General features: G+C 37.2%; 1 protein-coding gene across 9 annotated transcripts in view; it reads right to left on the bottom strand.

Moving 5' to 3' along the window:
- Positions 1–1,512: 1,512 nt before the first annotated feature.
- The window catches only part of LOC132121656 (brain-specific angiogenesis inhibitor 1-associated protein 2-like), a 49,219-nt gene continuing 37,908 nt past the window's right edge, over positions 1,513–12,823 (bottom strand). For 4 of the 9 annotated variants that reach the window (XM_059531301.1, XM_059531294.1, XM_059531297.1 and 1 more), the window contains 7 exons: positions 11,036–11,275; positions 10,200–10,386; positions 8,884–9,085; positions 8,682–8,750; positions 7,959–8,121; positions 7,023–7,060; positions 3,130–3,447 (listed from right to left, as the gene is read on the bottom strand). In XM_059531301.1, coding sequence (XP_059387284.1) covers positions 3,384–3,447; positions 7,023–7,060; positions 7,959–8,121; positions 8,682–8,750; positions 8,884–9,085; positions 10,200–10,386; positions 11,036–11,275 — 963 coding nt within the window. In that variant the 3' untranslated portion in view covers positions 3,130–3,383. Of the gene's footprint in view, positions 1,809–2,506; positions 2,538–3,129; positions 3,448–4,868; positions 5,719–7,022; positions 7,061–7,958; positions 8,122–8,681; positions 8,751–8,883; positions 9,086–10,199; positions 10,387–11,035; positions 11,276–12,823 lie in introns of those variants that run through there. The other 5 variants (XM_059531299.1, XM_059531303.1, XM_059531295.1 and 2 more) reach the window with 5 other exon arrangements.

The raw sequence follows: 12,823 nt of genomic DNA, 5'->3' as shown, positions 1-12,823 counted from the left end.
CCGTGAATCTACTGATGTTTGGTTGTGCTCTTTGTCCAGCCTCCCATATGCTCATACCATGGACAAGAACATGGTCAATCACAGTAGCTCTGAATTCATCAGATATTACTGTTCTTTGTCTTCGCTGACCACCTCGACCACCTCGACCTCCTCTCACACGAACTCTTGGTGACATCTGTGCTTTCATTGTGTTTGACTTTTGTCACCTGTGCTCACCATTATACAGCACGGGTGCATCACAATGAAAATGTGTTGGCAAGTTGTGTCTAAACAGGTGAAAAGTGCTTATGGTTTTGCCAAAAGAGTGATTGATTCAATCAGTGGCTTCAGGCAACTGAGCATTTGGTTCAGACAATAGGGTTTAGTGTTTTAGAAATTGTGAAAAACTGTAAAACACGTTAAAATATCAATTCAAAACAAGTTCTCAAATTTTTTTTGTAGGCTGAACCTTGATTCAAAGTGCAGAAAACCAAAAACAAATATTTTATAGTTTTGATGTGACGTGACGTGCAGTTTGGCCAAGTTACTTATACTCAGAATTTGTGCTCTGCATTTAACCCATCCAAAGTGCACACACACAGCAGTGAACCCAAACACACTGTGAACAACACAACTGGAGCAGTGCACAGCCATTAATGCTTATTAATGTTGCAGATGAGCATGTTGCAGGAGCACAGCAGATTTCTACAGAACCCTGCATTTATGTATTATGAGACAAAAGCACATTGTAGAAAAGAATCAGGTAATACATTATACTTGATCATTTGAGCAGTTTTCCTCAATGGACCAAAAAGATCTTCTTGAGGTCTTCTAAAAAATAAAAGAGGTTGTACTAAATGTATTTACAATTGTGTATTATATATATATATATATATATATATATATATATATATATATATATATATATATATATACAGTACAGACCAAAAGGTGGACACACCTTCTCATTCAAAGAGTTTTCTTTATTTTCATGACTATGAAAATTGTAGAGTCACACTGAAGGCATCAAGGGCTATTTGAGCAAGAAGGAGAGTGATGGGGTGCTGTGCCAGATGACCTGGCCTCCACAGTCACCGGACCTGAACCCAATCGAGATGGTTTAGGTGTGAGCTGGACCGCAGACAGAAGGCAAAAGGGCCAACAAGTGCTAAGCATCTCTCGGGGAACTCCTTCAAGACTGTTGGAAGACCATTTCAGGTGACTACCTCTTGAAGCTCCTCAAGAGAATGCCCAGAGTGTGCAAAGCAGTAATCAAAGCAAAAGGTGGCTACTTTGAAGAACCTAGAATGTGACATATTTTCAGTTGTTTCACATTTTTTGTTATGTATATAATTCCATATATAATTCCACATGTGTTAATTCATAGTTTTGATGCCTTCAATGTGAATCTACAATTTTCATAGTCATGAAAATAAAGAAAACTGTTTGAATGAGGTGTGTCCAAACTTTTGGTCTGTACTATATATATATATATTAGGAGAAAAAGAAGAAAAAATCGTTTCAGTCATACATAGAAATCAATCTTATGATCATCAAATAGTGGCAATACTTGAATGATCAGAAGCTCAGAGCTTGGTGGTTTTGTTGCTTTGACTGAGGATTGTGGGTAATATGCTGTAAGAAGGTACTGTACAGTAGCTCTAGTCCCTGTGGCCTGTAAAAATGTGTTTGAAAAATTGATGTCCTAATAAGGGAGTCGAAATCCAAGGTCTTCGGCTATGAGTTTGGGTTTCTGCTTGCTGTTGGAATTGCTTTGACGTTGACGAGATGTGAGCGCAAATGTGGTGAATTGGAAAGGATCCGTCACTCTAAAAAAAAAAAAAAAATACAAACCATAACATCATATAAAGCATGCTTTAAAGTTATTGGCAAAAATCTTAAACAATAAAACATTTTGCATTCATTTAAAAAAAAAAAAAAGATGTCTGAAGCCTAATATTTGAGGGAATATAAATATAAGGAAATGAAAATACACATTTGAGATTATTCATGCTTAAAATCAGGCATGTTGGCTGTAATTCAAGTTCAGTCTCTTCCCTGAGTCAATTATACACCTGTGGCTGCTCAAAAGAATCATTTCAGAGACACGGTTTTGAAAGTCACGTCAGGAAATGATTGCATCATATTTTGAATTCAGATTTGATATTGTACGTGTAAATTGAATTCTTTAGAAAGCTGGAGCTTTATCACACAGACTGAGGAGGAAAGAACCTGAAACTGAATTAAAATCAGTTATAACATAGTTTGACATGCTATACATAATATTAAGAGACCCAAAAGGTATTTCTGAACACTTAAATATGGTCTGAATGATTTCACAACCACCGAAATATGGGAAAAATGAGATTTTGATTTTAAGCATTCAAATACATGTTGAGCCCATTTTCATAAGTTGAAGATTTCCAGTTGAAATAAATATATTCAGTGGTGTCAGAAGCATGCAATTTTCTTTTACATGTTTTCCCCTATACATTAAGATTATAAATGATCTGCATAGTTTACTCACTCAAAAGCGTTCAAATTCAGGAACCACCACACTGAAAAAATGAGAAAAGGCCTGGAGTTTGACTATTTGCCTTATTTAATGAAAGAAACTATACCATTAATGTTTATATAACAACTTTTTTTTACATAAAAAATGTAGTAAGAACTTTCACAGAAAAGGGTACAAAATAGAATCTGAAACTGATTTTATATGTATACATCTATATATCTTCAGAAAAAGCTGATCATCAACTGTAGAAGGTCAAACCAAAGGACAGCAACTTTTTACAGTGAATCAGTTCAGCAGAATTGTGAAAGCGTTTCAAATCATGAGATCAAACAGGAAGAAAAAAAACCCTGACCATGTTTATTATGAGTAAAATGAGTAGCATTGTGAAAGCTGGGTTCTATATTAAGACTGTAATAGAATTACTTTTCAGATTGAGTGTCTGCAGTGATCAATCTGAGTACTATGAAAACTGCACAGACTTTAAGACGGGGATGATTAAAAGAAACCATCAGCTGACAATTACAGATCAATTTAGAGACCTATGAATTAAATTGTTGACAAATACAAGGTAATCGATATGAAATTAAATTATGACAAAGAGGTCATGAAATCAACTTAATAAATGACTACACCGCTTTAATATGAAGAAAAGTTTATTCATCGTTTCAAGAGTAAAAAGTCACATGGTCATTTAGCAACATTACACTGTTCTGGTGTCGCCCAAAATACATGCACTTTGAAGTTTATATACTTTACTGTACAACTATTGTACTTTCTCTGCTTTTTAGATCCACAAAGTGGCCATTCCAGAAGAAAAGGTCATATATAAATATCATGACAGAGGTGGAGCTCTCTCTCTGAGTGTGGCGGCTGTACCATGGCCTTTACTCTAGTGCAGAAAGAAGAAACACTGGCACTGGCTTCCAGTCCTTGACACCTTACTGCTTTTGTCTCTAAATTCATCAAAACAGAGATGGAGAGTGTTGGCAGAGCTATAGCAAGACGTTGGTTTAGTTACACATAGAAAATAACAAACAGAGAGCAAAAGTGAAAAAAAAAATTAATAAAAAAACTATAGTAGAAGGAGAGACAGACACCAAGAACCTGGCAGGATCTTTAGTGACGGCAAAGCATGAGAAAAATTAAAGTAAGTGTACAATCTGGACGTCTTCACGCATACTCTGTGGCAATAATGAAGGTGCTTTTATTTAATTGTGCATCACCTTCATGTACAACAATAAATCAACTTTTCGAGTACAATACAGAGAAGATGAAAAGCAGTGAACCTTTAAACAATTACTAGAGCAGACAAGCAACGTGGTGTTTCTATCACATCAGAGAAACCTGGTCTTTCTTATAGCTTAATCATAAGCATTTTGTTTCAATGAAAAAGGCAATTTCAAAGAATTGAATCAGTTCCCTTTCATTACAACACTGGAACTAAAAGATTTTAGCTTTCACTCCTGTGAAAAAGGCTAAAAAAACTCACACAAGGGGTGTGCAAGTGTATCTTAAGCAGAGAACATAATGTTTAAATTGATACTAAACAAAAAAGGATGGTATCAAAGTTTGTTATTGCTTTTTTTTTTACATATGTTTTGAATCAAAAAGCTGTACAGTGATCCACAGGGATCTTGTTGAACCAAAATATGCAATGTATCCATGTCAAAATTAATAGAAATACTCATATTACAATTCAACATCCGATTTAAAGTTCTAGTATTTACAAATATTATGTGCTATGTACAAGGCACTGGAGCACATCGTGAATATGGATGCATCACTATAATAACTGCAACAAACATCAATGCAGATAAGAAAGTTCAGATTCTAAAATCTGATTGATTTTATTCTACATTAATAAAGTTGAGACGTTGCTTGGCAACCATAACTGGCCTAGACTAAAACTATAATGTTAATTTCTTTCTGCTTTTCTTTATACAAGCAATGAGTCACCCATGGCCATGTGTTACAGTGATTGATCATGGTTATATCTCTTATCTGTGGTCAAATCACTAACACACAGCTTATATGCTTGGTTGATAATGAGATATGGATATTATGTAGGTACCAGTTGTCTTTTCTTTCATGCATGAACTATGAATTCCAGAAACAACCGATTTTTGTCATTTATATTTAAAGAATTTGTTCTAATTCAATCTTCACTTGAGACACAGGGAAGGTCACATATATACTGTAAATCAGAATTCACCGTCTTGCTCTAGCACACTTGATGCATTTAGATAATTCATTGAAGGGACTCCAGATGAGATATTATGAGATCACGGAGGCCCTTTGCAATGAAATAGAAAAACACTGAAAGTTACTGATAATTCATTATATAAAATTCATTCAATTGTACAATGTAAAAGGAATAATTTAAAAAAGTGAATATTTTTCTTGTTTTTATTTCTCAGCTGTCATTTATACTTGAATAAACCCACGGGTATTGTTACAAACAATACAATTAAACATATTACTAAATTAAGATTTTTTTGTTCAACAAAAAAATGTATTTACTCGCCCTCATGTTGTTCCAAACCTATACAACTTTTCTTTCTTCTACAGAAAATAAATAAATAAATTTTGATTCCTGAGCTGCTATCTTCCCTAAAATGAAAGTGGATGGGGACCAGTTGCTGTCAATCTCCAAAAAAAAAAAAGAAGAAAAGCATTTTGGTTCAGAAAAATTCTGATGACCATTCACTTTCATTGTAAGGAAAAAAACTGCTTAGGTATAATAATATAAATAAGCCTTTTTGTATTCCGTAGAAGAAAATAATATAATACAACAGAACTGTAATTTTCATGTAAACTATTCCTTTAAATACATGGACCCCTGGATGGCAAAAGTTGCATTTAGTTTATACATTGCTGACATGTACATGCATGAAAGACAGGCAAGAGATACAAACTGTATGAACAATTCAACATGTTTACTGAATAATTTCAAAATCCTCATGATGGAAGCGTATAATGAGGAAGGTCAACATGGAATACTCAGCATTCCGGTTCCGTTAGGCTGCTTCCAACTGGGATAAAATTAGGGAACAAGAAGGTGGGAAGGGTGGATCTAGATCCTCTTCCTCTGAGGGTGGAGTGAAGGGGGATGGATTGTTGAGAGATAAAGGAAGACAGGGGAGTGTGTGTGTAGATGGAGGGGAGGGTGGTGTCTGTGTGTTTGTCTGTCCTCTCACACTGTCGAAATCAATTTTCCCTCCGCACTGTGGAACAAAGAGAGGGAGATGCTGCCAGGTTGGATTTGGACACAGACACATTAAAGCACAGAGAGCATAAAGCCCTGATGTTCAAGGAATAGTTCACCTATAAATGAAAATTACCATCATTTACTCACACGTTCCAAACATGTGTGACTTTCTTTGTGGAACACCAATATAGGACTGCAGCTTATCAGGCAAAAGCACCATAAAATAATAACAATTAGTCCATATGACTTGTGCACTACTGCAAGTGTTCTGGAAATAAGTCATTTAATGAAATTAATGATTTTTTTTTTTTGGTGAACTATCCCTTTAATGTTACTGCTAAAACTAATCTCTATAATGCACATTACAAATGTGATGGGCTACATTTCCTATAAGCAAAATGTAAACAATTGTAATAAACAAATGTATACTAATCAGAAAATGCTTTACTTCAGACCCATACACTTTTATTGTGAAAATGGAGCCCATTGTTTCAAATGCATCATGGGGGTCAAATCTAAATGGTGTGTACAGCAAGATGTAAAGTGAACTACAGATTTAAAATATTGGGGGTGGCATGTGGAAAACTGCTTCTCATGAGAATTGCCCTACAGAAATAAAAGTTGGAACAAATGCCACTAAATAAGACAGACACACATGTACAGCAAAAGCAAGAATGGAATGGAAACTTAAATGGAAAAATAAATTATTTAAAATATTTAGTCTATACCTCCTTTGAATTTTGTGATGCTAAGGAATTTGGAATAAAAGCTGGGAATGGTCTTCTTCCCCATAGATGCCCTAGAAAGGTTTATTTATTGAATTATTTTATTCATTTATTGCCTACAGAAATGTCACACAAGGTGCTTTGTACCATACAAAAGAAAAAGAAAGAAGTGAATTCAAATTGATAAAGAATGCTACAGCATGTTCGAGGGAGTAGATATGTCTCATCTATGGGAAAAGACCATAAATGACTGACTCTATTGCGAGGCTTATGAAACCCATTTAAACAATCAGAGGTTTCTCCTTGTTCAACATGGGTTTAGGTACCACTTGGTCACCCGTCCACCTTATGTTTTGGCTAGACCTTCAGAAACATCAGCTATGTTCGTCTGCTCCGGCTGCAGGTCAAGCAAACAAGATACTTTTTGCTTGCCATAATTAAAATTCAAAATATTTATATGGGATTTTTGAATTCAAACCGAAACAGAGAGGTTCAAATTAAAGGAAACATAGAAAGAACTTAGAGACAAACTAAAACACTTTTTAAATAGTTTCTCTTTAGGGGGCATATGAGTAAGTGAAGACTTGGGTCTTACCTTGTTAGGAACCGAGACTGGTATTCCTCCAAACCTTGCTGTGAAGGAAAAAAGAAAATTTTTAAGTTACCTGCTTTCTACAAATGTCCAGTAGTCGGCAGTAGAAGAATGCATAATGAACTGTAGTATTGATGATAGCTAAAGTATCTTTATTGTAACCAGGAATAAAAAGGAGGTCATTGAGTGCATCCTGAACAGGAACAATGGGAAGAAGTTGAACTACTGTAACTAATCACTGACTTAAGCAAAACTCAATAAATACTGAATGCACTAAAGAGGGGACTCCTGGGTAATGAGGAGAGTTAAGATGAGAGATGTTTGTTGCTGGCTTTGTTTGTTACATAACAAAGACCTACTTCTGATGTATTTCAATGCCGCTCCAAAAGTATTTTCATATATTCATATATATTTAAGTCTGTCATTGCAAGTGTAATTATTTCAGTGAAGTATAGTACACAAATATGTTTTGCTGTGTATACAGTATATATCTGTACCTGTATGAAAATGTTTTTAATTTTTTTAGAATGCTATACTAATATCTGCATGCATCTGACAAGGTTAATCTGTGTTAATTTGTGTGTGTGTGTGTGTGTGTGTGTGTGTGTGTGTGTGTGTGTGTGTGTGTGTGTGTGTGTGTGGGCATGTTTTTGTGACATATCAGGACTCAACTTTGTATAATGGCATGGGTATGACACAGGTATTACAAGGAGAGGGTGTCTTGTGAGGACATAACCCATGTCCCCATTTTTCAAAACGCTTATAAAACATACAGAATGAGTTTTTATAAGAAAGTAAAAATGCACAGTTTCCTGTGAGGGTTAGGGTTAGGTGTAGGGCCATAGAATATACAGTTTGGATATGTCCCCACTTTTCACAAAAACAAACGTGTGTGTGTGTGTGTGTGTGTGTGTGTGTGTGTGTGTGTGCATAGCCTACTTGTGAGAGTCCTGGCATTGCCATGCTGTATGGTCTCTGTCGGCTGTGTGCTGTGCTCTGCTGCTGGCTGAAGAAGCGTGTAGGCATGCCGTAATCAGGTGTTGGCAACATCATGTCTCTCTCCAGAAGATTTCCTGTGCTGCTGCTCCTGGTATGCTGCAAACTACAAACACACATATACACACCTTTAAAGTCAACGTGATGTTTGCTGCTCATTTTACTTCTCTAACGTGACATTTCTAAAAACAAAATGTAGTCCGGGACTTTATTTTATCCATAAAATAAAGGGAATGACTGGATCAAGAAAGTGTATACTAGTACGGAGCCGAATGTAATGCTGAATTTTCTTAAATGTATACCTTTATAGCTGATTATGGCATTATGACAACGGTTAACATTATCCAAGTGACACCAGTAAAAAGGAAAATAGTGTCAGAGAAAGAGCAAGGCATTATATTTTCAATTAAAGGTTACAAAGACATTTTTTCTTTGGAATAACATGCACTGATGAATCAACCATAACAAGATTATAAATGCGCACCTAAACAAGGCCAGTTTTGATTGGTCTTGGTCAATGTTAACGTCTTTTATGCACATGCATTAAGCTTTCTCAATGGTATGCTTTATGGTGTAAAGCAGTTCATGACAGTAGTTGTGCCAGCACAACGGTATTTAAACAGTGAAAGGGCTTTTGTAAACTCATTAATATTCAGACAGACTCACCTTACGTGGAGTTTACTGCTGTCTGGTTCAGGAATCATGCGGGTATAGGAGAACGGGAACCAGCCTCTCCTGAAAGGACACATATAATGTGGAATTTGAAGCAGATCTCTTAAACTTATTTTTATAATTAAAAATCTTGTTTTTCTGTACACATCCAATGCATCATTAAATTTTATTGTGAAGTTAATCACAAGATACGTACATTCTGTTCTTCTCGTTTTCGCCATAGTGCCAGCCGTCTCGGGCTTCAGGCACCAACAGTGTGATGATGTCTCCTTCCGTAAAGCTGAGGAGTGTGCTGTTGTCCCCGGCGGCATGAGAGAAGAGGGCCTGAACGCGTGTCCGTCCATTTCTCTCCAGCCCAGCTGCCATTGAGCTTGACCTGGGCAGGGTTTGTGTCTCTGCTGGGGTTAGAGATCAAAAATCCATTCTGAGCAACTTGTTTTTATAATTATGCAAGAAGAAAAACATTTCATTCAGTACATATCGTACAATCCAATAGATTAAAAATGAAGTTGCTTGCTTCAAAACGGTCACTTATTGAGATTTTATTTTCAGTTACAAAGCTGCCTAATTAGGCAACAAGGCAGCTCAGTAGGTTCAGGAACATATTTAAAATTCCACCTAAATGTCATGTACAGCATTCACTAAGCACACTCGTGCTTCTTAAAAATACTTCTCTCAAAGAGAAGCTATACCCTTCACCTATTTTCTCTCCATTTTTAAAGCTGTCCTCTCTATTCCCATCAGCTCTGCCCTGTTTTCATTTCCAGCAGTGTTTGCCCTGTTATTGTTTACTCACTACTTTCTCAAGGAGAGAGAGAGAAACACAGGTGCACAGACACTGTCACAACTATAAATACAGACGGCAGATTATTAAGTCATATAGAGACACAGGGTATTGAAAAGGACTGAAAACTTCCAAATGGCGTGATCAGAGAGTTACAGTTTCCAATGATTGAACTTAAGTTCCTTAAAGGGATTATTCAACCAAAATTGAAATTTTTACCACAACACATGCATGAGGTGCTGCTGAAGTAGAACATGCATGCGCTGCGCCTTGTTTACAGGCAGAAGAATCCACATGCATGCGTTGTGGTACTCTTTGAATGGCAGCGGACACTGACAGGGAAGAGAAGAATTGTTGAATTAAGTTATTTTTGTTTTCTTTGTACACAAAGTAATCTCATAGCTTCATAAAATTACAGTTGAACCAATGATGTAACATGGCTATTTTAATGATGTCCTTACTAAGTTTCTGTGCCTTGAATGTGGTAATTCCATTGCTGTCTATGTAGGATCAGATATTTAAATATATATGTATGTATGTATATATATATATATATATATATATATATATATATATATATATATATATATATATATATATATATATATATACTGTATAATAATTTGTGTTCCAGAGATGAACGAAGGTCTTACATGTTTGGAACGATATGAGGGTGAGTAATTAATGACAGATTTTTCATTTTTAGGTGAACTATCCCTTTAACTCACCCAGAGTGTTCTTGGGCTTTACAGGTGCAACCTTGCGGACAGGCAGGGTGTTGGAGAAGGTCTCTCCGCCGTGTCTGTGGGCTGGTTTCTCATGTGCGGCTCTGGTCTCCATCCAGCGTTGGTAGTCTTCACCCCCATGGACCCCTGAGCCATTCACCATTGGAACACTACCTGCTCCCATCATCCTCTGCAAGATGCAAGTCACATTTTTTAGAAACAATTAAGACACCTAGTTTCCATGTATACTTGAATACATACATTTTTTTCTCCAATCTCTTAAAAAAAAAAAACTCGACTTATAAGATGCAGCTTTTTTTAACCCATGTCTTTCACACAGTTTTAACCCGGTGAGACTCCATATATTGAGAAACAACAAAATCTCTCCTATGTAAATTAGAGATTTGGTTCTAACCAGTTGCAAACACAATGATGAACAGAACATGCAGTTATGCCACTTTCAAATTCCAACAACATTGTTCCTTTGTGTGGTTATAAATATGGCTTAACTCCTTGCACCAGCTGTGCCACAGGAGATGTTACTGCACTCTGATAAACTGTAAACTAAAGAGAGCTGTAAATGCCAGCAGGTTTTTGATTATTCTTTTCACAGCATTGTGGTCATTATGAAACTGTATTTTAACGACTTCATCTATACTGAATTCTTTCATTCCTATGGCCGCAAGTGCATGTCCCCACTCTCCCAAACACCCTCAGAACTTAATTATACACATCATTAATGCAACCATTTACAAATAATCTAGCTGCAGTTGAGACACTGGATTATTTTGTGGCTCAAATTATAATTTTTTTTGGGTCAGACTGGGTTTCTAACTCACCATCTGTTGGTTCCCCATGAGAACTGCAAGCTCAGGGGGCACAGGAAGTGGTTTGGCCCCAGGGATGGGGTCTGAGATGGTCAGGTTAGATTTAGAGGTCTGGTGGACACTGGGACCCAGCGTTCCCGTCACTCCTGAGCCCATTTGCGGAGCCAGAAGCATCGCCCGCTCTGGGAGTTTATTTGGGTCGGCACATGCTTGTTGCCACAATGGTATCTTTTGCGTCAGCAAGTCTCTGCCCTAAAAACAAACAAACACCGCCACAACTAGTATTAGCACCCCAGCATGAGTGTTGCGAGCATTATACACCTGTGAGAGAGTAATTTAGATTGGTCAAGAAACCCCATGTTGGCAAATCAAGGATAACTGACCAAATATAGAGACTCTCTGTGAAAATAAACTTAGTTCCTGCACAGCTGAGGTTTCAGGGGTGAGCTCTTCAACTGATGGACTGATAGGGAGAGGGAATGCGATAAAGTGATCCCTCCTCACCTCGCATTCCTCTGAAGCTCTGAAACATCCCTTTCTATCCTGACAACCTCCCCTCCCTGTTGGTTGAAGCCTGAAATAGCCTCATTACACTGCCTTATGCACATGCAGTGAGCCTGGCTGAGCTCTACGACCAGTAGCAGTAAGAGAGATGAGGAATGCCTAGAGACCTCCGAATGTAGAGCACAGGAAGTGCAATTTTATCTTTGGACACTTTTCTGTAATTCAGATCATCTGTTTGAGCAGTACATGAATGCTTATTTAAAACTCTGAAGACCCACGTATCAGAGAGATGTGACAAATGAAAAGTTCATCAATTTGTGTTGCGGCATTTTAGTTTTTTTAAATCTACCTGCATCCTCCACCAAAATTTTGGTTCAGTGCAAAGTTCCTTTAAAACACGAGTGGTAAACGTACTACACACACTGCACTGGGTCAAAAGTCTTATAACATGTCAAAACCTTTCATCTAATCTTTTTTTACTCACTCTCCTTCACTCTGTACTCATAATACCTCCATAGTCTGTATTTGGCTGGCACACGTCAGTACCCTGTCTACTTTGCCCCTATGGTCCTTTTCTAAGTCACAACTACATACCACCCCACCCAAATCAATTATCACCTGCCTGCCTTCCTGAGCACCTGTAGACTTTGGCACATCCTCATTGGGTTACCCACGGTTACGAGTCATCTAAAAATATTTTTACTGATATTCGGGTTGTGGTCGGTCGTGTCGTTTGAAATATAAATGCCAATTAAACCTTTGTAATTTATATAGTACTAGACTCAATTTTGAGATACATAGGCCTACACTTTATTGGCTGAATAACTGGCGAGATTATAGAGTGACCACCTGTCCCACTTTACGTTATACTGTAGCAGTCTTACCGTTTGTCCCGCCTCACGCAAATTGAGCATCTGTCCCGCTTTACGTTATACTGTAGCAGTTTTACCCTTTGTCCCGCCTCACGCAAATTGAGCATCTGTCCCGCTTTTTCATTCGACCTTGCCTAATAAATACACGGATACGTCAACCTGTCCTCCAACCAATACGCTCGTATAGGTCGTTTGTCCAAATCCCTGAAATACGACTCATCAGAGCGTATCCTACAATTCCACCCCTATCGGCAAAACGTTGTTTTCATATTAATGTTTTGTATTCTTTTATTTGCACTCTGGTTTGTGTTTCGTGTAGCTCAGTTGGTAGATTATTGCGCTGTACCTTGATATGTAATCATGCTATCATTGGTTCGATCCCAGGGAACGGACGTTTACGAAAATGTATATGCTCAATAAATCA

The sequence above is a fragment of the Carassius carassius genome, chromosome 39, assembly GCF_963082965.1.
Source record: "Carassius carassius chromosome 39, fCarCar2.1, whole genome shotgun sequence".
In the NCBI taxonomy this organism is placed as follows: Eukaryota; Metazoa; Chordata; class Actinopteri; order Cypriniformes; family Cyprinidae; genus Carassius; species Carassius carassius.
Note: the sequence above shows the minus strand (reverse complement) of the source record. Positions and strands in the feature narration are given on the sequence as shown.